Here is a 27,139-nt window from a genome sequence, read left to right on the forward strand (position 1 = left end):
CTATATCTCCCCTTAAAATTGGTGTGTGTCTCTAACTAATATTCACTTCATAATTAGAAATGTGCATTACTCCATACTCCGATTAAGTCAGTTGCTCCCCTTAGGTACCAAAGAACCCCTTTACAAACATCAAACACTCTATAATATTATTTGTTAGCAGAAAACATTTGTTTGACCTTGTGTCCTACAGTACACTTTTCTTCTTCCTTTGAGTAAGTCCACACTTACAGTGGCATGTAGAGTACAGACAGCTAGCATGGGTGTAGATGGTGAGGCAGAGTTTAGGCGAATAGAATAGTGTCCTCAATGGGTGTAGATGGTGAGGCAGAGTTTAGGCGAATAAAATAGTGTCCTCAATGTCGAACCCTTAGTATATACCCTACATATTTCTCTACACGTCCAAGCAGTGCCTCCCCCGTCTTCACTATTTTTAGCAATGTAGCTTCTTGCTATCTCTCTGCTTCCGGAGCCTTTCCCTGCCACAGTGAAAGACCTCAGCAGTGGGGAAAAGCTTGTGGGTGGGAGGTTCTCTCAGCTCACCATCTGCTAGAGCCATCCCTAGCCATAGTGAAAGGCTTTGGTAGTGAGGAGCTGCTGTAACCGTTTCCCACTACCTCCCTCCTGCCTGAGCCTTTCACTGCCTTGAGGAGCTATACCTGGCGAGTGTGGACACAGCTGCATAACTGCATTTGGAGGATGGGGGCATCCCTAATATGAGCATCAAACATTTCTAATATAGAAATAATATCCCAACTGGTAGATTTTTCCACCTTTTGACTCATACTGTAATAGCTTTGTCAGGGAAACTGAAGTTTTCTGATTATTTGTGCATGAATAGTGTGATGTTTCCCTCTGGTGTTGGCTGGACTAGTGATCTGCTAGGTCACTCCAATCCTTGACTCTGGGAGCCAGCCTTACCCTGCTCTGCTGTGAGAATCCCCACTCCTGAGGTGTTCATGCACAGCCTCTGGCATGTAAACTGCTCCTGGGATTATGCAACCGAACAACACTAGCCAATATCTCCAGTCCCAGACACAACCCTAGGAACCTCCGTCTTGCAGTGTCCAGTTATGCCTACTGGATGCTGCAAGCTTATATGAGTTTGTCAATTTAACAAAGAAATGGATATGTACCAGGCTTGTTATTCCCAGGGGCGTCTCTGACATGCTTCAAACCAAATGCACTGCTTCAGGTAGAATAAACAAACAGATGTATTAAATACACAATAGAGTTTAAGTGATTATAAGTCAAAGCACAAGAAGTCAGATTTGGTCAACTGAAATAAAAGCAAAATGCATTCTAAGCTCATCTTAATACTTTCAATGCCCTTACAAACTTAGATGCGTCTCACCACCAGGCTGGCTGCCTTTCAGCCAGGCTCTCCCCTTTGATCAGCGCTTCAGTCGCTTGGTGGTGATGTCTGTAGATGGAGGTGGAAGAGAGCGAAAGAGCATGGCAAACATCTCTCCCTTTTATCATGTCCTTTCTTCCCTCTTGGCTTTGCCCCCCACCTCTCTCAGAGTCAGGTGAGCATTACCTCATCGCAGTCTCAAACTGACCAAAGGAAGGGAGGTGTCTCACTCAAGAGTCCAACAGATCCTTTGTTGTTGCCAAGGCCAGTGCCCTTTGTTCCTGTGAGGCGGGGCTGGGTTTGTCCCATATATACCCTGATGAGGTGTAAACTGCCCCTCTACTTCTGGAGAGTTTTTGCCCCGGCTTGCTTTAAGCCATGAGGACACATTCTCAGCCTCATAACTATATAGATGAAATTACAACCTATAATATTACTGTAACAATGATTACTATAACATTACAATAATAACAATCCTCAGTGCATCACGAGCCTAGCAAAGGCACCCAACATGACAAACTTTGCATTAGATACCACACAATCATAACGATGAATGTGGGGGTGCTGGGTGTTCCCCGGAGGTACAGAATGTCACAATAGCTACACTCAGCGTCTTTTATTTCTTTAAATGATGTATAGTATAGATGTATAGTGTGATTCACAGTCCTGGTTTCCAGACTGGGAGGCCTGTGGAGGCAACATGCTCAACTCTGGAAGAAGAGAATCCCTCCTGCCAGTCTGAAATGTCCCTCTGACTGATCTTAGAATGGCACTGATGAGCTCCAAAGTAACTTTAGCAAAGGAAAATAATGGCAATGTGGGGCCGGGGAGTTTAGAGGGATACCTTTGGGACATGAGGTGGAAAAAAGTCCTCTAAAGATTAAAAATATGCCAATAAGAACTCTGTGTAGCAATGTCTGCTTGTTTCAAACAAATTGAAATACATTCTTGCCAGCTGAAAATTGTTAGTAACACCACTATATTTTAAGGGTATGCACATGATGTACTTACTTAAATAACTATACCTACAGCCACAAGTAATTATATGGCAGAGACTTTTCACTTTGGCATAGTTCTGTGAACCAGAGTTCACGGAGGGATAGCTCAGTGGTTTGAGCATTGGCCTGCTAAACCCAGGGTTGTGAGTTCAATCCTTGAGGAGGCCACTTAGGGATCTGGGGAAAAGATTGGTCCTGCTAGTGAAGGCAGGGGCTGGACTAGATGACCTTTCAAGGTCCCTTCCAGTTCTAGGAGATTGGTATAGATTGGTATTTTGTCCGCAACTTGTGTAAGGATGTTTATGGCTGAGGCAATTCAGAAGTTTTAATCCAGCTACATCAGATTCACAATCCATAGCTATTCAGATCATGAGTTAAAAGAAAAAATCCTATGGGGCTTTTGCAACTGCTGTAGCTATGATTTGCCAGGTAAGAAGCTAAAAATAAATCAGCCAATGAGAAGATTTCAGATTAGCTTTAATTTTGTTCAAATTTTAACTCCTGTGGGATTTTTCCTTTTCTGTGTCATCAAAGAAATTGACAGGATACACTGGCAAAATGCAAGGAGATGTAGATGTATTGGGATCACCTCATATGGTGATGTATTATGCTTTTCTGATTTTCAAATGCCCTTTAAAATGAATATAATAGCACAATGAGAAATGTGTAGGATCCTATGAATGCCTGGAAGTTCTTTGATAAATGTACATTGCACTTCCCAAAGTCTCTAGGCCATGATTCAGGAAGGTATTTAAGCACATGAATACTTTAAAGTGTGTCAGTGTTCTGACTACAGTGGAACTACTCATGTGCTTAAAATTATGCACATACTTGATGAGAGCCACTATTTAAAAGTTTGAGTAACTTTTTTCAAAAGAACCTAAATCATTTAACAGCATTAAGTCCTATTGAAAGTCAAACCTAAGTCACTTTGGCACTCTGGAAATTTTGCCCTGTCACACTAGTTCCAGTCAGGGGCAGCTATAGGATTTGCGCCGCCCCAAGCAGGGCGGCACGCCGTGGAGGGCACTCTGGTGGTCGCCGGTCCCGTGGCTCCGGTGGACCTCCTGCAGATGTGCCTGCGGAGGGTCCGCTGGTCCCACGGCTCCAGTGGGCATGCCTGCGGGAGGTCCACCGGAGCCACCTGCCGCCCTCCCGGGACGACGCCCCAAGCGCGCGCTGGGGTCTGGAGCCGGCCCTGGTTCCAGTGGAATTAACTATAGCAGTGAAATGAGTTAAAAAATAATCTCTATTAAAAACTGTGTCTTTTTTTAAGGGTTATAACTTGACTTTAAAATTCTCTTCAGATTGAAGGCTTTCATACAATTTTACAACCTAGAAATAATTCCCCAGGAATAAAAATTGCATTTTATTAAAAATAAATAAATAAATATAAAAATAAAATAAAGTAATTTCAAGTTCTTTACTTTGGATTGTTTCTTCCTCTTGGTCTATTAGAGTTCAAACCAGAATTATTTTAATTTAAAAACCAGCTAATATGTAATACCTTTTTCTTCGGTAATATACAATTTTAATTTCATATGCAAATTGATTGTTTCATACTCAAACCAAAAGAACGTATAATTTTGCTGGCACAACTGAGACAAGAGCAAAATGTATTCCTTAATTTTTTATATTCTTTTAAAATTTTACGTTGTAAGCATTATAACAGTACTTTCTGTGTACGTCATATTTTATCTTTTGTACTTTACATTCCACATCAAAAATATAGACACTGCGTATTCACAAATTTGGATGCTGGTGCACAAAAACAAATGAATCAAAACTTGCTCATGGGTGGGGGAAAGATTTCCTATGAATGTTGAGTCCTTTTTTATTTCCTCAGAAAAAATCGAAGAGTGAGCTGGTCTTTGCTTGCAGCAACACTTTTTCACTTCTGCAGCAGCATATGTAAACTGCTAGTTTTCAGATTTGTTCTCTGTATTTTTTTCATTTTTTTGAATGGGAATATTGATCACGTACATCAGTGAAGGACATATTTGAGTAACTACCACTTCAAAAAGAATCTAACATGTGACCCCTTCATTCATTCATTAATTCTTCCATTTTTTTTAAATGACAAAACTGATGTCATCCTGCATATATGGCAAAAGAAAATGTACAGTAGTTTAAGTATGATAATTGGCATAAATAATTGACACAAATTTGTAAATCATTATATATTAATGAATATTCGTGTGTGTGTAAATATGTGAGTATGCTGTGCTTATTCAGGAATTTTATCACTTTCTTTTAAGCAGAAGTTTTAAAATTAGAGTTGTGCTACAAAGATGTATCTTCAGACTATGGAAAATGAGTATATCCGATATTGTGTGTATAAATGACTTTGAGCTTTTAACAGCAATTTGCAAAAAGGGAGTGGTTGCTACAACTAGAAATGATAAATAATCTGGCAGTTTACTTTAGACACTAATGGAACCTAAAAGCTTTTAATATGACAAAAATCTCACCAACTTTGGTGATTCATAATAGAATCGTTTTTGTTACACAGGTTGGTCATATAGTTGACAGTTTTCTCCTTTTGTGACTCTCTCCTATAAATTATTGTACTGTGTTATCTGAGTGAAAAGCCATTATAGTTGTATGGAAGAATATAACAACATTTCTTCTAAGGATTAAAAGCAGTTTCCAGCAGGAAATTTCCTACATGCCCTCCTTTTTCTTTTTTTGTAGTAGTTTCAGTGGAAGTCCCAGAATTTAATCCTCAAAGAAAATGTACCACTATTGTGAACTATCTCAAAACTGTATCATACTGTGTGAAATTTATTTTTACACAATTGTATTTCTTCATGGTACAGTGATTTCCATTTACTATATATTGGTTTATACATACTGAAATGTAGTAAAGCTGGTCTGGTGTATAACGTGATATGTATTGTATTAAACTGCAGTTTCTAAAACAACACAGATTGCAGAATCCTCTTTAGACATTCAGTGCTAAGTCTAATGAAATTTATGTTTAGCTTTGACCACTTCCCTTTCCACTGTTTTGACAGTAGTCATCCCTGTAAGTGCTCTCCATGGCAGGCTCCAGTAGCTTGAATGTAAGCTGATCTGTGTTTTGTATAAATGTGTTGTCTGCTGACCTAGAGAAGAACACTTGCATCAGCTACATTGATCAATCCACATCACTTCTCATCATTTAGTAGACAATTAATACTGCAGTGTAAAGACTCCCCAGAGCACTTGTTTAGAGCTGGATCGCTTTACAGAGGAACCACAGGAGCTGTGCACAAGCAGAGGAGTGGGGAGGAAAAGCTAACTAGAAAAAAAGAAAAGCATAAGAAAACTACATATACTGACCAAATTAATTTGCATTTCAGTTGTCAGGCTTCCACCCTGATAACTTTGAAATTGCATTGGTTTCTGCTTTAAATGCTTTTGGAAAAATTCCATGTTTGTAGATTGTGCCTGGGTTTAGATTTTTGTGCTTTTTGTTTTTGTTTGTTTGGGTTTTAAAAATTATTTTAAAGGTGCTTTATTGAAAAGACAGCAAAATAATACTGGGGCACATCCATGTACGTAATTCCTGAAAAATATGCACTCCATTGTAACAGTCATAAACCTTGATGTTTAATTATAAAATGGCAATACTTTTCAGTCTCATAGGTTGTGAACCTGGCATCTTTCAAAAACACTGATTTTACATGTTTTAGTCTTTTTTGCTTTTTTAGTCTATTTTGTTAAGAAAATATTTCAGTAGAGGGGATATGGGTTGGTTGTTTTGATGTCTTTCATTGTTGTAGGCCAAACACAGGATTCTGAACTAAGGTGTTGGCTGAATTGTTTCTAAAAAATATTTGTAATTTTTAAGTTTGCACGTGAATTCTGTTACTGAGCAGGGCTCTTAAAGCATGTACTTGTAAATCTTTAAAGCTTTGCATTTCATCTTTAGAGATCATCATAAGAAATCAAATGAAAAGAATTTTCTAATAAAGGGCAAGATTGTTGCATGTCCTACGTGCCCATGCAGGGGAGAAAGGGAGTGTAAGTTGCCCCCTTCATGTCTTTACAGGCTTCCCATGTTACTATACAGCGTGGAGAACAGCCATCACACCTCTCCTCCTTTCAAAGCAGATAGATTGATAGGAGAAGGGAATGAGCAGAATCAAGACTTGGAGGGGAAGTAAACTGCTACTGGTATAGACCAGTAGCAAATTACTTCTCCCCAGTGCTCAGCACAACTACACATTGCCCATTGCTCAGGACATACAATGATGATATAGCCCACAGTGATTTCAGAGTATTTCAGAATTCACTGTAAACATGTTAGTGCTCACTCGCTATATCACTTCACATTTATTTGGGGTGAAGTGGCCAGCTTTTTCAACAAAGCGTTTTCAGGCTCTGGACTTTGTGACTCCTTAGCTAGGAAATGTTATTTACTCCTTCTTATAACAGAAGAACTAATGAAAATTAGTGGGCAGCAGATTTAAAGCAAACAAAAGGAAGTATTTCTTAACACATCACACAATCAACCTATGGAACTCTTTGCCAGGGGATGTTGTGAAGGCTGAGACTATAATAGGGTTCAAAAAAACCCAAAAAACTAGATAAGTTCATGGAGGATAGGCCCATCAATGGCTAATAGCCAGGATGGGCAGGGATGGTGTCCCTAGCCTTTGTTTGCCAGAAGCTGGGAATGAGCAACAGGGGATGGATCCACTTGATGATTACCTGTTCTGTTCATTCCCTCTGGGGCACCTGGCATTGGCCACTCTCGGAAGACAGGATACTGGGCTAGATGGACCCAGGGCCAGCTCCAGGGTTTTTGCCTCCCCAAGTGGCAATCGTGATCGGCAGCAAGTTGGCAGTAGCTCCACTGCACCGCTTTCTTTTTCGGCGGCACTTCGGAGGCAGATCCTTCCCTCCGAGAGGGACCCGCTGCCGAAGAGCCCGACGTGCCGCCCCTTCCCCTTGGCCGCCCCAAGCACCTGCTTCCTGAGCTGGTGCCTGGAGCCGGCCCTGGATGGACCTTTGGTCTGACCCCATATGGCCGTCTTGTGTTCTTATGTAGGATCTGTTCTTATGAGACAGTGATGTAGAAATATATTTTTCTAAGTGAGATGTCAGTCACTGTGATGCACCATTTTAGTCCACATTATTTTTGTTGTCTGGGTATACTACAAGAAGGACAGGAGACTTGTTATGGGTTTTAATCAGGCCACAGCTTTATTATATAGATGTCTGGGACTACCCGGCAGATAAAGTATACAGTGCAGGCAAATCCATGCTTATTTAAATCAATTCTCTGGGGCTTTCACCAGCCCCCCTTTGTTTAATCCAGGTCCCCCAGCCGACCCATGGCTTGGACCTTACCATCCACCAGCCTCGTGCGATTTGGAAGTTTGGGGATTGATAACCTGTGCCACTGCCATGTTATTGTGCCAGAGGCACTTGCTTAGGTGCACTTGCTGAGTGACCAGTTGAGCACGGTCCCTTGCAACTGCCACCCTTTGCCAGAGGCACATCCTTATATTGCCCCCAAATTAATAACCATTTGTACTTGCACAATGATACCCCATTAAATTGAATTAGAAAACTTTTCCACACCTACAAGTCTTACTACATCTGTGTAGTGACTCGTACGTAATATGTGGTCTGCCTATGCCCCGGCGCAACAACCCTGCAAGCAAAGTTCAGCTCCAAGCCCAGGTAGATTAATGTAGTGTAAAGGTTTTTGTTTGTTTAACCCAGCTATTTAGCCAGGGCCTGAAATGTGCCCAACAGGTGAAAACAGTCATTTGACCCAGCTCACCCTGTGAACAAAATTATGCAAATAATGCACTATTTGGTTTAGTTCCCCGGGCCGCACCGTTGCCCAGTGCAACATTGTACTGAATTTATGAAAGGTTACACAGGATACTGAACAGCCCATGGGCATAGCCTTGTGGAAATAAAATTGCCGGCCGCAGGCGTCTTGCAAACATGCCTGTATTTACAGGGGTTGCAGAAACGACCACCCTTATTAAATGCCCAGCAAATACCATTATGGGCCTGGGGCCCCTTTCGAGCTTGTTTTGGTATGAACAAACCCATGGCGGCCTGGGTGTTATGCCTTTGAACCACAGTGTGTGATGCCACCTTAATTTAAGCTGGCTATGACATGCCCCCAAACATATTGGGTGCCCGCCTAATTATATTTGTATAATTAACAGAGGCCAAGCTGCTGTCTGAGTAGGCCTGTACCATAAGACCCGCCTAGATGACGAGGGCAGACTCCCAAATTTTTTCGGATTCTAAGCACCATTGGCCTCTTGGGCAGTCCGCTGTTTTGCTTAGCTTGTCCATTTTTACTGTCTGTGAACACCTTCCTGTGCTAGAGGGATATTACATGCACAAATTTGCCTGTGAGTGAATTATATATTTAGTTGCACTGAGTAGGTGAACTCCCATTGGGTAATCTACCCCGGCATAACCATACTGAGGATGCATGTAGGGAGTTCTGCAGAGCCGTGCTCCCCATAGGCCCCACGGGAGTGTCTACTCTGTCCCCTGTGGTTACATGCCCTGATGGCTGATGATTTGCCATGTGCCTTTCCATGTCCTGCTGCTGAAACTTAAGCCCATGCTGAGCCTACCCTGTCACCCTGTGCAAAGCCCTCACATCTAGCTGCTGTTGTAAATTCAAATTACCTTGCAGCAGCTGTGTAATACCGCCATTGCCCCCCACTGAAGGTGCCACCCCTAGGTGGGTTTGTCCAGGCTTCTCGACCTTCCACTCCTGGGCCTAGAGTATTTAATACCCCAATTGGCTGACTCTTGTTCCCCTTAGGTGCACTTGCTGAGTGACCAGTTGAGCATGGTCCCCTGCAACTGCCACCCTTTGCCGGGCTGGAAGGCCAGATACCACCTCTGCCACCCATTTCCCCAATCTCTGTGTGGTTTAGATTACACTCACCCTCGGGATCAGCATTACCACCATCCCTTGTGTTAGGTGGAAGAAAACATCCTGTTTTTAGGTGACCTTGTGCCCTTTGAAGCATTGTAATACTGTGAGAAAACCTCAGAAATGACGTCACTGACCATTTGCTGCACATCTTAGCTGACTGCCCCATTAATGCACACAGCCTGCTCACCTGAATGCGTGGACACTTCCCTATAATCATTTGCCTCCCTTAGTCCATGAGGCTTCCATGGGTTATGCCTTGGGTCAGAGACTGGCAACCTTTGGCATGTGGCACGTTGCCCACCAGGGTAAGCAGCATGGTAACTATGTCCACAGGTTCGGCCGATCGTGGCTCCCACTGGCCACAGTTCGCTGCTCCAGGCCAATGGTGATGGCGGGAAACGGCGGCCAGCACATCCCTCGGCCCATGCCTTTTCCCGCAGCCCCCATTGGCCTGGAGCAGCGAACCACAGCTAGTGGGAGCCGCGATCGGCCGAACCTGCAGGTGCGACAGATAAACAAACCAGCCCGGTCCGTCCACATGCCAAAGGTTGCTGATCCCTGCCTTGGGTTATTAAACACACCACCCTGGGCAGTAGTAGTCCAAGTACTTGTGAGCCCCCCTGCCCCTGCTGCAAGACTATGTCTTGGGTTCCCTTCCAGTCCCTGGGCTCCCTTGGGGCAGCCCTGCCTGTGCCTGTCCCCTTTCCAGCAAAGGTATAGGCATGAAACAGTATTTTTTCCCTTGCTCTGTCCCTATCCCTCCCTCCTCCACCCCCCTTGCCCCTTGCCTTGCTCCTTCCTCCTCCCAGGAGACCCCAGGCTTGCTCCAAGTGAAATGAGAGGAGGGTCCAAACCCATGCTGCCGTTTATAACTCCTCATTCCTAGGTGGTGAGTCATCCACCACGCTGACTGCTTTTCCAGCAGCTATATGTTTCCCTTCATCCCACCAGCCAGAAAGCCTTGGCCTGATCTCCCGGCCAGCCAGAACCCCACCTCACTCCCATCCCCCTCATCCCACTTAAAGTGCAGGGTGGTGACTATGAGCTTTCCTTGTTATGTTGTACTTGCATATTTTGCATCCTTGCCAAGTCCCCTTCCCCGATTTCAGCTTGCAAGGCCGGCTGGTACATGAAGCAGGTAAGTACATTGTCTTCCTTACCCCTCCTCCTCCCCCCGCCCCCAGCAACGCACATTGCTTGTTTGCTTTGCAAACTCTGAGTGTTTCAGACACCGTGTCAATCACTATGATGCACCATTTTAGTCCACATTATTTTTGTTCTCTGTAATCTGAAAGTAAAATGTATCCTGACACTGTGAGCAGGGATCTGTATTTGGGATTCTTCTAAGCCAGGGGTAGGCAACTTATGGCACGGGTGCCGAAGGCGTCACGCAAGCTGATTTTCAGTGGCACTCTGTCATAGGTCTCTCCCCCACTTGGAGCTGTTCGGTTCCAAAATGGGGACCTGGATGAACTCCTCTAAACTAAAATCCTAGTTTAGATCTGGTAAAAGCTGCCACCACGCAATAATGTACGTGTATTGGGACACAGTCCTTCCCCAAAATCCTTGGGGATCCCAAGAACCCCAAATCCATGGAGTTCTTACACCTAGGAGAAGTAAACCATTCCCCCCTGCTTCCTCCCCCCTCCCTTTTCCTAGGAGAGATACCGGGATTCAACTACAGAGGGATGCCTTCCTCCTCCCCTTTCCCTGAGAATTCACCCAAGGAAAGATCAACCAAGTCCTTAACAGAAAAGATTTATTAAAGAATAAAAAAAAATAAACTATCTCTGTAATACCAAGATGGAACAATACACAGGGTCTAAACTTATCAATCTCTGGAGAGAATTCTCCCTCCCTTCTTTCTCAGTAAAAGCAATAACAGTACAGAATTAAAGAAATTCTATAGCAAAACACAGAATTGCAAATACAGAAATAAAAGTATAAGAATACTAGTTCCTTGCTAATACTCACTAGCTTGAATAGAAGAATTTATTGCAGAAATCTGGGAGGACTTGATTAAGATGTCTGGACTCCCTTAACTCCCAAGAGAGACTCAACTCAAAACAAAGAACACAGGAAAAAAACTTCCCTCCACAGAGATTTGAAATTATCTTGTCCCTGATTGGTCCTCTGGTCAGGTGGTCATCAGGTACTGCTTGTTAACCCAGTACAGGTAAAAGAGACCTTAACCCTTAACTAACTGTTTATGACACACTCACACTGCCTGGGTCCTGGCCACCATCTGGGAGGCTCTGCATTTTAATTTAATTTTAAATGAAGCTTCTTAAACATTTTAAAAACCTTATTTCCTTTACATACAACAATAGTTTAATTATATATTATAGACTTATAGAAAGAGGCCTTCTAAAAACGTTAAAATGTATGACTGGCATGCAAAACCTTAAATTAGAGTGAATAAATGAAGACTCGGCACACCACTTCTGAAAGGTTGCCAACCCCTGCTCTAAGCTGTAGTGTCCTCTTGTTTTTAGTCCCACCACAGCTAATGTTGTAATACAATTTTCCTCTTAATGGGACTTTTCTAATTTTCTAGTCCTGTTCTGACTTAAAGCTGGTCAGGCAGGTCATCCACATGGAATTTGAAGTCAACAAAGATGAATGTGGATGATTGTGATGCAAGGAAGAGGGAGAGCCAGGAATTGAATATGAGGATAAGAGCAACATAGCAGGAGGTTGGAAAGAAGACATGGAGAAAGTGCTGTTCATGGGAGGAGAAAGAATAAGGAGGGAGTGACAGGTGAGGTTGGAAGTGACAGAAGCTATAGCACAGAAGCCCGACGCCTCTTTCGCAGTCTCTGGAAGACAACTCAGGCCTGGTCTACACTGGGGGAGAGGCAGAGAGGGATCGATCTAAGATATGCAACTTCAGCTATGAGAATAGCATAGCTGAAGTCGACGTATCTTAGATAGAATTAAAATTACTTAGTTCGTGTCCTCACAGTGCTGTATCGACGGCCGCGTCTCCCCCTTCAACTTTGCTTCTGCCTCTCGCCGAGCTGGAGTTCAGCAGTCAACGGCAGAGCAATCGGGGATCAATTTATCGCGTCTACACTACACGTGATAAATCGATCCCCAACAGATAGATCGCTACCCGCTGATCCGGCGGGTAGTGTAGACGTACCCTCAGGGTGAGTAATGGGTCTAAGGGCTGTTTTGCTTAAGGCAAGAAGAACACAAATGATTTATGTACAGAATCGGCTATGTGATTTATTAAAATTAAAAAAAAAACACGGTTATTCTGATGTACAGCATAAATATTTACACTGTCAGGTGGACACTGGATATATGCTTCCTGACATTCACAGCACTGTCTGATTTGATGAACAAGAGCACAAGGGTCATTCTGGAGTCCAGATCTCGAATGTAGCAAGTTCAACATAAGCCCTCTAAGCCAGAAGAACTCAAACCGTGGTCTGTAGCGAGCTGGATAATTATATGGTGCTGGCTTTTATTGTTTCCAGCTGCTAAATCACATTAGAAGACAGCTGAAACTACATTAACTATTTTCCTTATGTTGTTTTTGTTTATGTAGTAAGAAATTGTTGTAGTTGTTACAGGGATATTGTATGACATGGGTGGGATGGAAAGTGGACTGGATAGTGAAGAATGAGAGAGGAATTGGTCTTGAAAATAGTCTCCATGTTGAGTTGCAGTCCACACTCTGAAAAGGTTTAAAACTGCTGGGCTAAACCAATATATTTTCTATCCAGGTTACTGATCACAGAAATATTTTTAATGTTGATCTTTAGTTTTGCACGTGGTTATATTAATGCTTGTAATAGTTACATTTTAATAGCATATTTTAGCATAACACAACACCAGGCCTGCATGGCAAACGCCGTGAATCCAGTTCAGTTGTCTCATTCTTGCTCTTCTTTTCCATCTGAACTGAGACATTGTTTCTTTAATTTTTACTTACAATACTGTATGCACAGTTAGTTTTTTTTTAATTTAAAAGTAACTATAGTTCTGTCTAAGCCATATTTGGGCAAGGACCTAGCCAATATTGGCTAGTGTGTTACATAGATATAAGAGCAATATAAATAGAAGCTATCCAAAATAATTTTCAGATAATCTTGGCCAATAATTAGAATGTTACCATTTGAAATTATCTTTCCATATGTACACTTACTGTGGCAGGCGGGTAAGGGAATTTTTAAATGTTACCTCATAATAATTAGTTCTCAGTATTCAGTAATAATTCAAAATAGGGGTTTTTTGAGGTGTTGATGAGTCAGTGAGCAAGTGCCTAAGCTAAGAATTTATCTAAATAAGGGTCTTCTCTGTACAGGTACTACAGAGCGAGTGTGTTTGATCCAGGGAACAGTTGAAGCGCTGAATGCAGTTCATGGCTTCATTGCTGAAAAGATTCGTGAAATGCCTCAAAATGTGGCCAAGACAGAACCAGTCAGCATTCTGCAGCCCCAGACCACTGTTAATCCAGACCGCATCAAACAAGTGAGTTTTTGGTTGGGAAAACAGAGGCACATCAGCTGCTTAGCGTTAACTTCTTTTATAAAGAGCCTTAAATGTTTAACATTACATGTTTTACATTAAAGAGTTTGCATTAAATGTGTTTTAGGGGAATGTCAGTGGTTTTATTTTTCTCTACGAATTTTCTGATCTCCCTTTGCTTATAGTTCTGTTCTATATTCAGTTTTTCCTCATCAGTATTTATACATAATATCTTATCAATTCAAACACCATTATATGATATGTATCCTTCATATGCTTCTTTTCTTTATTGTTTCAGGGAACACATTTTTCTGTTTTATTTGAGATTTAAAATATGGGCCTCTCTGTAAATCATTAAGATTTATTACAGTTCAGGAAAAATGGACCCAACAAATTTCCTCACTCTTGTGTTTCAAAACAAATTATTTTTGATTTATTGTTTGGGTCATATTATGTACATTTAAAAGACCTACATCATAAAGCTGATGCTTGCAAATGTAAAGATATTTTGTTGTGGGTATTTTCAGCTATTTTAATCTATGCAATTTTTATCATCCTTGCATAAAGCTTGTATTGGCTTATCTTCAAATATTAGTACGTTTTGTGTAATTGTAAGGCAGTCACATACAAGGTATAATGATCCAACAGCCTTCTTTTATTGAGTCACATTTTCCAAGAAAATTTGAAACTGAGAAAAACATATCCACTAACAAGGCTCAAACACAATGACTTAAGTAACTTTAAATTTATAATTTGTTTGGTTTGTTACTTCTGGAGGAGGAGAGAGAAAATTAAACGAATGCGCATTCAGAGGGAAGTTTCTTTTGTCTATCTAAACATCATGATCATATTGCTGCCCTAAATATCCCAGAAAACCTCCACTCCCCACTACAGTGGAATCTGCTTATACAGGGCAGGGATGAAGAAAAGTCTGTAGGCTTAATGCTTGCAATTACAGAGTTGAGAGTTAGAAAAACACTTGAATAAAAAACCACACACCCAATATTGTTTTCTGTCTCCCCACTCTCAAGCCTCACTTATATAGGTTTGTTTGCTCAAGTTTTCAAACAAATTGCAGGAGGTGTGGTGGGTTAAGAGTGGAGGTCCCTTGAGTAGTTGGACTCTAAGCTGTTTAGAGTTTTGTAGATAGTATTGAATATCTTGAATTTCACCTGAAAATTGACTGACATCTTTTGTAGAGTCTGAAGATTGGTGTGATATGTTCTTGCCAGTCCACCTTGTTCAGAAGATGTACGGTTGCTTTCTGCACTTGCTGAACCTTCCAAGCAGCTTTCACAGTTATTTCCAGGTAGAAAGTGTTGCTGTAGCTTATCCAGGAGGCAATACAATTACTGATGGCAGTTGTAGATTCTGAATAAAGGAGGGAAGAATGAAGTCTTTTGGCCAGCCAAAGATGAAAAAAGGGTATTTCAGATTACTCTTGTAATCTGGAAATCCAGGCCAAGTTGTTAAAAATATAGGACCCTAAAATTAATTCAGTACTTACAATGGCAGCTACTGAATATTCAACCCATTTGAAAAAGGGATCTTGTTTAGCGGCCTAATTTTGGGTGCTAAACTTTAGGCTCCTATTTTTGAAAACCTTTGCCCCAGAGTCTTTACCAGCATGTTTAAAACTGAATGCCTGAATTCAGTCTCTTAAATACATATTTATGTCCCTAAATAAAACTTAAGTCAATGGGAGATACTAGGGCTCATCATCTTTTGAAAAGATGGCTACTTTTGTTTTGGTTCCTAAATACGGATTTAGGAGCCTGACTTTATGCACTCAGGTTTGAAAATGTCAACCTAAGTCCAGGAAGAACCATTTTGATAATATTTGGGCAGAGTCCTTCAAATCATAGAGTAATTGTAGACATTGCATATTCCTTAAAAAGATTCTCCCCGTCAATCAGCATCACTTCCTTTATTATCCATATAGATCTTCAGCCAACTGGCTGTCACCCAGGTCCCCATATCTGCAGACAATGAGAATGTAAGGAAATAGCTCCATCTTGGTCAAACGAGAAGTATAAATATAGAGCTAAATGTTTTCAGAGAACCATAGGGTTAGAGGGGACCTCAAGCAGAGGCACTGACTTCCCCAGTTCCCAAGGGGTGCTCGACCCCCGCTCTGCCCGAGGCCCTGCCCCCACTCCACCCCTTCCCCTAAGCCCTCACCTGCCCAGCCTCTTCCTGTCCCTCACCTCTTCCCACCCATGCCCTGTTCTGGCTCTTCCCCCCACCTCTTCCTGCCCCCAGTTCTCCCCCTCCACCCCAGCACCTCCTGCAAACTGCTGAACAGCTGATCATGGCAGGTGGGAGCGCTGGGAGGAAGAGGGAGGAGCTGCCCCGCAGGGCTGCTGGTGGGTGCTGAGCACCCACAGAGTTGGCACCTATGACCACAAGGGTCATGTAGTCATGCCAAGTTACAGGATTTGTTCTATCTAAACCACCCAAGACAATCTGTATGCAGCATTGATGATTGCAGACAACCCCACCTCAAGACCTATCTATAGCTTCTCATAATCTCTGAACAAGAAGGGTGACGAGATTGGCCTTGTGTGACTTCACAGCTGAGATGCCTTAAAGAGGAAGAGGAGTCAATGATCTACCATCCTCTTGGATCTGTCTGTATGAATAGAATGACTTTAAAGCTGTGCTTCCAACTCTTGCCAGATCTAGCAGTATTTGAAAGCACATCTGATCTTTGTTCATTGCTCTGAGAAGATCATTGACTGTTGAGGCTAATAGCATTTCTATGCTATATCTAGGTTTGAAACCTGACTTGCTGACAGTCTCAAAATTAGAAGATGCCAGATGCAACCGGTGTTGGTCCCCACTACACGCGCATGATTTTTCTTCTAAAAGACTTACTTTTGTTGTTATTACAGGATTAGGCACCTGGCGAAAGCTGGCGAGCACATTAGTGTCAAGAAATGGATACTTAAGCAGACACATCATAAAATCTCATCCCATGTTTTTATATGCCTCTTATTTGAGTGTCCTCCTGCTCACTTAGGCCTAAGTTGGTATAACTTGTCACTCACGGGTGTGAAAAAACCACCCTTCTGAATGACATAAATTACACTGACATGAGCACTCGTGTGCACATGCTGTGGTGACGGAAGAGCTTCTTCTTCTGACATAGCTTCTGCTGCTCCTGGAGGTGGTTTTATTATGCCAATGGGAGAGCTCTCTCCCATCGTCATAAAGCATCTTCACCAGACACTGCAGCAGCGCAGCTGTATTGGTACAACTGCACCACTGCAGCGTGGTACATATAGACATGGCCTTACTCAGTTTTATTGGTATATAAAGGGGGGACATGGGTGAAGAAGGGGGGCTAGATCTTACAATTTTCCTCCATTATTATAACATGTTGCGGGGCAGGCGCAGGAGGAGAATGCTAACTCCTGCCTTTTTCCTTTAGCCTCTTTCCCCTCTTCCCCCAAGCCCTGTACTGCAAAGTTCTGCTCCCAGCCCCTTGTCATTCCCAAAGGGCTCATGAGATGCTCTTTTTCAGGTAACATACCAGAGCAGGACTTTCTCTTGTTTTGTGAACAGGCCCTCATGGGGGACCATAAACCCTTCCAAGAGCTACTAATCCTCATTTTTGCCATGTAAAGTGAAAGTCAAGGATAAGACAGCATTTTAAAACCTTTCATAAATGTCTGTCTGCATATATTAACTTTGGTCCTCTTTCTCCCTTACCTTGCACCCAACATAGTTATTTACATTAGTGCAGATTGAGTGCAAAGTGGTGAAACACAACCACCAGTGCCTTACACCCACTTTGCTTAGGTGCAAAGGTACAATGCAGTGGGAAGTCAGATCTTCAAACTGTAATATCAACAAAATAACTTCTCTATGCGCTGGACTGTGATTAATTAGCTAATATTAATTATTGCTTAATCAAAACAAGCTTTTTAAAATCTATACTTATGTATTTACATAACAGACCCTATTTTTTAAAGATACTTCATGATTATTATGTTGCCTCACTAGAGTCACATGTTAAGAGTTTGTAATAGATTAAAAAAATAATAAACGGCAAAGTGAGCAGTTGCAGGGGAGACCCCTTCTGGCACTGTAGAAAGCGTACCAAGCCAGTCCTTCAGGTCCTCCAGCACAGTGATGTGGTGGATTCTTGCACCACAGCTTTGTCCCTGGCCTGTCTTTAGTTGCTCAAGCTATTCTGCCCTTAATTTTCATCAGCAATGGAATTCAAAATGATAGTAAAGAAGTGTAAAAACAGACCTGTTGACTTAAGCAATTTAAAATTAAACCACAGAAAGTATGTTCACATTATTTTAATGATGCTTAAAAGTGTGGACTTTAAAAAAAGGCTGAAACTCATTCTGACTTTAAGCTTGTGTTATGCAGGATCACTATTGTTTGGCAAGCACTGCCATAGCCAACTACAAAGTGGTAAACTGCATGGAGTTTCAACTTTAAATGTGAATGTCCTACTTCTTTGTGGTGTTGTCATGGCTTTACCATTGTTTAACTGTGGTATTTTATTTTATTTTCTGCCTTTTTCCCCCCCTTCATCCTTCATTACAAAAAAAAAAAACCACCAACCATCTAGTATGGCACTAAGAGTTAAAGTACTGAACAGTTAACTCACTCAGTAGAATACTCATGATCTGGAAGGTAAATATTTAATCTTATTTTTTAAATAATATTTAGGATGAGAGTGTGCCAGTTAGGCACAGCTCAGCATTAAGTGAACTGTGGAGACTGCCCACCTCATGAAAAAGTCTCAGAAGGCCTCCCTGAACACCCACTGTAGCCAGCCAACTCCTTGCTCAAGGGTGTGAAGTATTAGGTGTATTACCACTCTGTCTTCCTCCTACCTACTTTAGGATGTTATGCACCTAGAGGGACTGGGTGAGAGAAAGAGAAATCTCAAAACAAAGTGGAATTCTGTGTGAGCCACCTAAGGATGAAAACGCATTTTGTATTCTCCCTAAATGCTGCACACTCTTGTGCGTGTCAGGCAGAATCTGGCTGTTGGTCAGTAAACCTTTTTTACTGTTTACTTTTGGAATCACTCTGTTCTAGGAGCACAAAAATATCTATTACCTGTAAACATAAACTATAAGAAAGGCCATAAAATTTGAGAACAAAGACAAAAACTCACTCTGGCTTGGACATTGTTGGTGAAGTTTTAGCTTGCTTCAAAATTTTATAAGCTCTTAAAAATGGTGTAGAGTAGAAATTCTGACTGGCCTTTTACTATAGCCTTGCTAGAGGGCAGCCTTTAATTACTGGAGAGCTTCAGTAATAGTATGAATGTTTCAGTCTTGAAAATTGAGACTCCTTAATGTAAAATCATCGTATAATTTCTAATCACTTTATAATTCTCATTCCCAGAAGCCTAATAACTTCTAAATTCAAGTGCTTGCCTAATGCAAAACCCTCACTCAGTTTTTAAAATTATTCTACACTATATAGTAATTCAAAATTGAATTATTTCCAACTTTCATTAATAAGCAATTCTGTCTAAATGTCTGTTTCACAGATTTCTTGTAAAGCACTTCAAGACATATCGATGAAACATAGTTTCCAATAATATGAAAGGAAATGATTTGTAAAGTAACCCAAAAAACAAAACCCATCAACTTGCCTCTTTCTTTCTGAAAATTCTTATTCACAGTTGTGTTCATTAGGAAATAAATAGATGGTTCACATAAATACATATAACGTATATGTTAAAGAGAATCATATTGATTTATTTTGGTGGTGATGAAAGAGGTTTGGTTTGTATGCCTAAAAAAAATGCTATCTGATTATATATTATGCACATCTGTGAAATCTTTATTAAACTATGTTATCCAGTTTGTAAGTGACCTTTTCTCCATGATGCACTTGAGGGATATGTGACCTGAAAAAACAACTGGAGTTAAAGAGGGTTGAGCATGGGAAAGATGGCTACAAAACATGCACAATGTACAAATTTAGAATCTAGTCCCTCTCTCATGGATCTTAATGGTACAGAATCAGGCTCATTTTTTAATTGAAACATATTTGACAAAGATGGAGGCTGCACGAGTTAAGAAATCCTGTTTCTGTGAGGACATGCATTAGTTTCTTGCATTATTTACTGTACTAGTCAATGAAAAAGAAAATAGTGGTTATGACAGCAACCACAGAAACAGCCCCTGCCTCAGACACAAAACACTTTGATTTGAAAAGCAATTTGCTATACATAATTTTGAATATTTTGTCACTGGTGTGTGTGTGTTTATGGAAAAATGTTTATGCCCATTTTGATGCTTGTTTATTAACAATTGTTTTGTATTCAACTGTTCTTACCCCTTTTCATTGTATTGTAAAGAAGTTTTTGAGAAAATAAAATAGTGAACTGAGTGCTTCTATTATGGGGAATGTTCTGGTAGGTTCAGTAGACAGAATACATAAAATGTTAGCATTCCTTTTTTTCAACTGCCATATTTTTCTGCTTTCAGGAAGGTGAATGTTGTTATTAAATAAGAATTGTGTATATTCCAGCTGTTTTGTGTAACCTGTACTACTGGTAAACAGGGTATTTCCCAGTATTAAATTGTTCCTATTTCCACAATAGTTGTACTTGCTGAATTCTCTCCATGTATGTTAGACAGCTGTTTTAAAACCTCTTTTTTTCTTCTGATTAATTAGTGTTAGAATATAAAAAAAAAACCACACACACAAATTAATGTCGGTGACACAAACCATCAGATGCCAGAAATATCACAATTGATGCCGGTAGTCAAAAAGTCTAATCCTCATCTCGAATTCTGAAGTGTCTGTAAAATGTTTTTTGTTCTTTAAATACGTTTTAGGCTGAGAACTTTAATATTCAGTTTAGTACAGGACACTTTTGGCATGATGAGTTACAGCCTGTTTACTCCCCACCCCCATCCTGTTTCATAGCAGTAATGTAGATTTTTAAGTAGACCAATGAAGATCAGCACATTATGATCCACAACTTCTTTGAAATTTTGCCCTGAGTTACACTTGTGCAATCTCATTAAACCAGAAGGGTTACATTGGTATAATTGACCACAGTTAGCTCTGGTAAAATCCACAATTCCTTTTAAAAATAATTCTATCCCAAACAAAGATATAGGACAAACAAAGCCATATACTGTAGAGAAAGATGTGGGAAAATACTTAATAATTGATCTGTTTTTCTTTACAATATTTCCTGGTTTCTCCAGGTTTACATAATTTAGCAGAGCCCTATTATTTTTGAGGGAGCACATGGCAGAATAAAGCCCTAGCTGATGCTTAGGATAAATTATTTTTGTTTATGGTGAGTTGAAGGTATGAAATAGAAGCCTGTTTATTTATTAAAATTTCTATTGCTTTTTTGATGGCTTTATTTACAAATATATTCTGAAAATGTAAAATAAAGAGCTCTACACTGCTCTGCATATAGTCCCAAATATTTAACGCTGTATGCACAAAATGCCTGATGCATATCTATCTGCAAGCAGTATTCTACCATTGCATATAACTTTCTGCATACATACAATCTCAACTTGCTCACATGCATTATGAGGTTTTGTTAGTGCTAAAGTATGTACACACTTTTAAAAATGTGGGTTATACTTCTTAGGACTGTAAATGAATGCAGATACCAAAAATTATGAAAGTTTACAAGTTTTGCTTTATTTCTAAGTAGTTCTGGTTATTAATTGTATGAGAATATTAGGCACTAGGGTTGTCAATTTTGGTTGGACATGTTCCTGGAGATTTCATCACATGACATAATCTTTAATTAAAAGTTAATCTTTAATTCCTGGAGACTCCCGGACAATCCTGGAGGGTTGGCAACCCTATTCTACAGTACTTAAGTCCTTATTTCTCACAGTAATATTGGTGTACTTTCAGATTTTCTAAGATATTTGAACATTGTAAAGATGTTCCAGAAAGTCTGATTTGAATGAGTATTGTATATTATGTCTTGAAAACTGAAATCTGACATTCTCACTACATTTATATAAATAAGTTACTCTAGTAGGAACTAATATGTTTGAGAGTTATGTATCTAAACATGTACATTTTAAATAGAGCAGTGTTTTTTGAGAACAGATGTGTTCAAGTATTAATGTTAAGTATATGTATATTTAGGAAAAAACATATCAATAAATATGACTTCTAATTCTTTTTTGTGTTAATTTTGAACACAGGCTGGTGCTGCATTATTAACCTTTGCCCTTATTAAATTAATGATCTTTGAACACTAATGATAAACATAGTAAATTGTTGCGATGCCATTAGTTGCATGTTCATCCATCATAAGATCGATGTTTACATTTTTCTCACATGGCTCTTGATTGAAAAAATCAGTGAATATTTTAGCAGTTTCTTCTATTGTTAAAAAACCTTCAGTAGCTGCGATTTTAATTGTTTTAAGATATGGATCAAATATTTTATGAAATTCAGTTTGTTGGATATAGTCAGCATACAGAGTGGGTGAATAATTTAATGCCAAAGTAAACGTCACCACTTTTTCCCAGCACTAGCCTTATTTGCTGTTAGAAAGTTTTAGTGTACTCATTGAACTTGCTGGAATTTTTATTTACTTTAGTCTTTTTATGTACCCCAAGAAGAGGAGCGAGAAAAGAAAATATTCATGTGGTCAGCATATCTTTTAGTATTTATGTGAGTTCACCATCTTGATTTCAAGTCATGAATTTGTTTTTACACACATATGCATGCATATTTACATGCATTACTTATTTATTCAATTGACCTTAAATTCCATTAAGTTCCAATGAGTAGGAGAAAGATTTTAGTCTTATGCTTTATTTTAATTTTATTTTTCTGGTTACATTACTTTTATTTGTTTATTTTTTAACTGTTCAGTCTAAGGCTTGTAAAGGTTGATTTGCTCCTGAACTGCTTTGTTCCCAGACATTGCCATCTTCCCCAACTACCACCAAGTCCTCTCCATCTGATCCCATGACCACCTCCAGAGCCAATCAGGTACAGTATCATCCTATCATCTACACCATACTTTTCACGGGTGACAGCTTGCAAACTGGAGAAAAAGATATGGTGGGTTAAGGATTTATTCGTTCATTCACATATATACACCCATAATCATAGATATCTAACACTGTTGCATAAAGAGCACTTTTCAGAACTTGGAAAATTAAATGGAAAAATCATTCTTCTCTAAATATGCTTTTAATTTTTAAATCTCTGATAGTAAAATAGACTCTAAAACAGTAATTTTATTTTTTTTTAATCTTACTATTTTAACCTGTATTTGCAGGGTGTGTATTTGTGTATCATGAGTGCAGTAATTGTCTGTGTGTGTGTATGTTTATGTGTATGTATATACGCACACACATATGTAGTCTCTGGATCCCTTGTAAAATAGAATGGAATTATCCCTAAAACCATATTGAAATAAATGAATGTGATATTAGGAATGGTATATATTTAATTTTGGTTTTTAATTGTGACTTGTATGTAATGTAGAGGTATTAGTATTTAAACAGATTATGTAGTAAAATAAATTAATTTGGAAGTAAAATTTAATGATGAAAAATAAAGTAAAATTAAGTCTATTTTAAAACATTTTTAATTACACATTCATTTGAGGTTTGATTACTTCTAATTTGGCTCTTATTTTTTTAAATGCAGATACTGTAATATTATTTTGTTATCAGACTGTTTTATTTTTCTTTGAACTGGGTAATATGTGCAGTTCTTTATCACATAATCATCATATTGTTTATATTGTTGCTTTACTCCTTTATGTAAAGTTCCAAGTTACTTACTGATCTTCATACTATCCAGATTCAGGCATAGTTGTTATTCAGTGGCTGATTTTAAGATATACAGTACCTGTGAACTGTTGAGGGAAAAAAATGCCCTGTATGTATTTTAATATTTACATTCAATGTGTTAATTTTAACACATACTTTGTTTATTTATGTCAGCTTCTCTTGAGATCTCGTGCAAATTTTATTCAAATCTCAAGAAGGTTTTTTTGACAGCAAGCTGTTTTTTTTCCCACGGATGCCTCTGAATGATTGGTGCTAGAATAACTTGTGATAACTACATTAGAACTTGTGTGCTGTGTAAATAACCAGGTTCAGCATATAGCAGTGCATTAAAATTTATATATATAATATTTTGATCATTATAAGAGAATCTGTTGAAAGTGACATCTGGCACAAAAACATGATGAAATTTATTTTCAGGGAGAAATTTTATAGATAGAAGGAAGGAAGCTTTGGTCAGAGAACTATATGTGGTACTATCCCACGGGTTGATTTGAATCTCTTGTATATAGCCTCCTGCCACTCCAGCAGTGATTATTTGACTTCCTCATCAGTTAAAAAACAAAGAGCTAGTAAAACTTCTTTATGAACACCGTGTTCAGCATTTCTTCTTTCTGTATCTGAATGTTAGACTTACATATACTTTAATTAAAAAGTATTTAAAATATTGAGCAAACAACTAATTATTATGCTATTTTAATTGTCTCATTGCCTTTTTCTTTCTTTCTATCTATCTATCTATCTATCTATCTATCTATCTATCTATCTATCTATCTAAGAGGCTACCTGATGATTGTTGTAAGGCCAAGCATTCATTGTTTGCAGGGCAAAAAAAGAGTGTTTATTTAACGGGAAACATGATTTTGTGCATGTTGATTGAATAGCATCAGAGATGTACCTGCTTTGGATCTGTTTCTTGAAGTTTGAACTATCCAAGATTTAGCTTAGAGTATCAGTATACGAAAAATAAATTTGTGTTTACCTATTAAAAATGTTTTGCTGATCTTCTAGAAAAGTTGATCTATGTGGAAGATTTTTCTAATAAAATCAAGTGCTGTATTGAATATTCAAACCGGAGGACAAATATCTATGTTTCTGTGTCCTGTCCACACTTCACATTACATTGTTAAATATATTTTATTCATAACCTGTTTTGCTATTTAGTTCTTATACAAATAATCAGAATCTCTTTTGGACAGTATTTTAAAAGGTGTAAATGGAGAAAGATATGAGAACCAAAACTGATGCCTGGAGCTGTATTTATCATTAATTTTGAACATTCTTATTAGTTTATAATTATTTTATCCCCCACAGTATTTCTTAGTGCTGTCTATTTCATTTCAGCAGGAAGCGTGTGGCACATGATAAGGCAATTAAGTCAAGGCTTTGCTGTTCATTCTGGTGATAAGTGACGTAGCTGGCAATTGTTTCTAGACTGTAGCAGTGATTAACATTCAGCACCAGTATATCGACAAGTATCTGCACTGCGGCTGTCACATGAAAATAGGTTCCAGCATGGTAATCTCAAACCTGTCAGTAGTTGTGTAAGTAACCACCACAGGAGGACTAGAGAACAAAACAAATGTTTGTCTTGATAGACTCCTGTAGTTGTGATGATTCTTAACTTCAAGTAACTGTACAGATATGTATATTCTCACAAAACATTATGTAAAGATAACATTAAGCAGCTGTTTTAACTGGACAAAAGTCAGGAAATTCAGAGTCAGGGTTGAAACTGCATATACAATATGAGCTGTTGTGCCTGTACTGCAGCTCTTATGAGATTTAAGATCACCCACTTTTCTTAGAGTTTTTGAAATAACACAATATCAAACATTATACTCAAGATCAACAGGGTGACTTAAGCAGGACCTGAACACGGATTCATTCTGGGGAAAGATGGGCATGGATTCTGCCTACATCAGGGGAAGGCTACTTTAAACTGGGACAGAGGGCTTCTTAGGAGTCTTACTGGGGGAATAAGTGGATGAGCTCATCTCTTACATGCTGTTTCCCTGCTCACTGTGGGAGCTGCCAGCAAACTCTTGTTTCCTGGCAGAGCTTGCGTTATGGGCAGCTTATACTTGTGCACCCTGTCCTCGTACACACTTTCAGCCAGGAGAAGCCAAGAACCTGACTTTTGCCAGCAGACACTAGGGTGACCAGATGGCAAGAATAAAATATCGGGACACATGGAGAGGGAGGGCAGCCACAGGCTCACAGCCCCCGCCGGAGCCATGGGGGAGGGAGGCGCATAACCCAAGGAAGCTGCATGTCGGGGGCGCACAGCCCCGGCTAAGGCCCCTGCTGTGGGTTGGGGGCTCATGGCCCCAACAGCAGCCCCTGGCCACAGTTCACGGGTTGGGGGCGCACGGCCCTGGCTCTGGCCCCTGCCACATGCCATGGGTGGGGCCACACATGGCCCCAGCTCCTGCCACAAGGGTTTTGGTTTTTTTTCAGAGCTGGGGCAAGGGGTTGGGGCATGGGAGGGAGTTCATGGTCCTGACTCTGGGAGGATGTTTGGTTGCAGGAGGGGGTGTGGGCTCAGGCGGCTCCCCAGAAGTGGTGACATCTCCCTCTGGTCCTAAGGAGAGGCGTGGCCAGGCGGCTGTGCGCGCTGTTTCTCCTGCAGGCACTGCCCTTGCAACTTCCATTGGCTGCAGTTCCTGGCCAATAGGAGGTGTGAAGCAGGTGGTCATGGTGGGAGCAGCACGCAGAGCCCATCTGGCCGTCCCTGAATCTAGGACCAAGAGGGAGATGTCACCACTTCTGGGGAGATGCGCGGAACCAGGTAGGGAACCTACCAGCCTTGCACCAACCAGAAGCCTGGCAACCTTATAGTATCAGGACAAATGGCATCCCGATTGTACATAGGTCGGGAGACGGGACAGAGTCAAGTATCGGGACAGTCCCAATTTTATTGGGACAACTGGTCACCCTAGAAAATGCCAATAGAACCCTTGCAACAAAACTGGTCTATTTAATTTTTTTTATTTCTTTGAATATTTTGTTTTTTTGTCAATTTAAATCATTACCACTTTTTTACATGATAATCTTTCTAAGAGTTGTAATTCTTTTATGTAAACCTACTATTTATGAATTATCTCTATTTTTCTATTTAGCTTACAATAATGGCTATGTGTCAATCAGCAGTAAGCAGAGATTCTCTAAAATGGATTTTGCACAATGGAACATGGCAAATCCTTCAGACCTGTTACCGTGTAGTATTAATTGAATTGCCAGGGATAAAGCAGAAACCTAAAAAATGTTAGAGATGTTTGTTACAAGAAGCTATACATCTGCAATTGCTATTGTTAAAATGCATTGCTTATATTATCTTATCAGAGTGCCCATGGGCATTTATCCACATTAAAAACTAATGAACTGCAAAATTTCAGTTGCAAAAATAAAAAGCCAAGGATGTTAAAATTTGTAGTACTCAAAAAGCATTTGAAACTTGCCTCTTATGAATGTCTATCATGTTAAAAGGCATCACCCAATTTTTCTATTTTTATTTACATTACTTTTATGCTGAGAATTTAAATTTTGCCCCAGTGTGAACTTTGTCAGCCATGTTTATAGTGGAAATGTTGACAGATACTGAAGGAGA

At 39.9% G+C, this 27,139-nt stretch overlaps 1 protein-coding gene across 6 annotated transcripts in view; it reads left to right on the forward strand.

Moving 5' to 3' along the window:
- The window catches only part of NOVA1 (NOVA alternative splicing regulator 1), a 222,245-nt gene that overhangs the window by 164,885 nt on the left and 30,221 nt on the right, over positions 1-27,139 (forward strand). For 4 of the 6 annotated variants that reach the window (XM_039536987.1, XM_039536991.1, XM_039536989.1 and 1 more), the window contains exons 3-4: positions 13,578-13,744; positions 22,649-22,720. In XM_039536987.1, coding sequence (XP_039392921.1) covers positions 13,578-13,744; positions 22,649-22,720 — 239 coding nt within the window. Of the gene's footprint in view, positions 1-13,577; positions 13,745-22,648; positions 22,721-24,876; positions 25,105-27,139 lie in introns of those variants that run through there. The other 2 variants (XM_039536992.1, XM_039536988.1) reach the window with 2 other exon arrangements.

Source organism: Mauremys reevesii, linkage group 4 (genome assembly GCF_016161935.1).
Source record: "Mauremys reevesii isolate NIE-2019 linkage group 4, ASM1616193v1, whole genome shotgun sequence".
Taxonomy (NCBI): domain Eukaryota; kingdom Metazoa; phylum Chordata; order Testudines; family Geoemydidae; genus Mauremys; species Mauremys reevesii.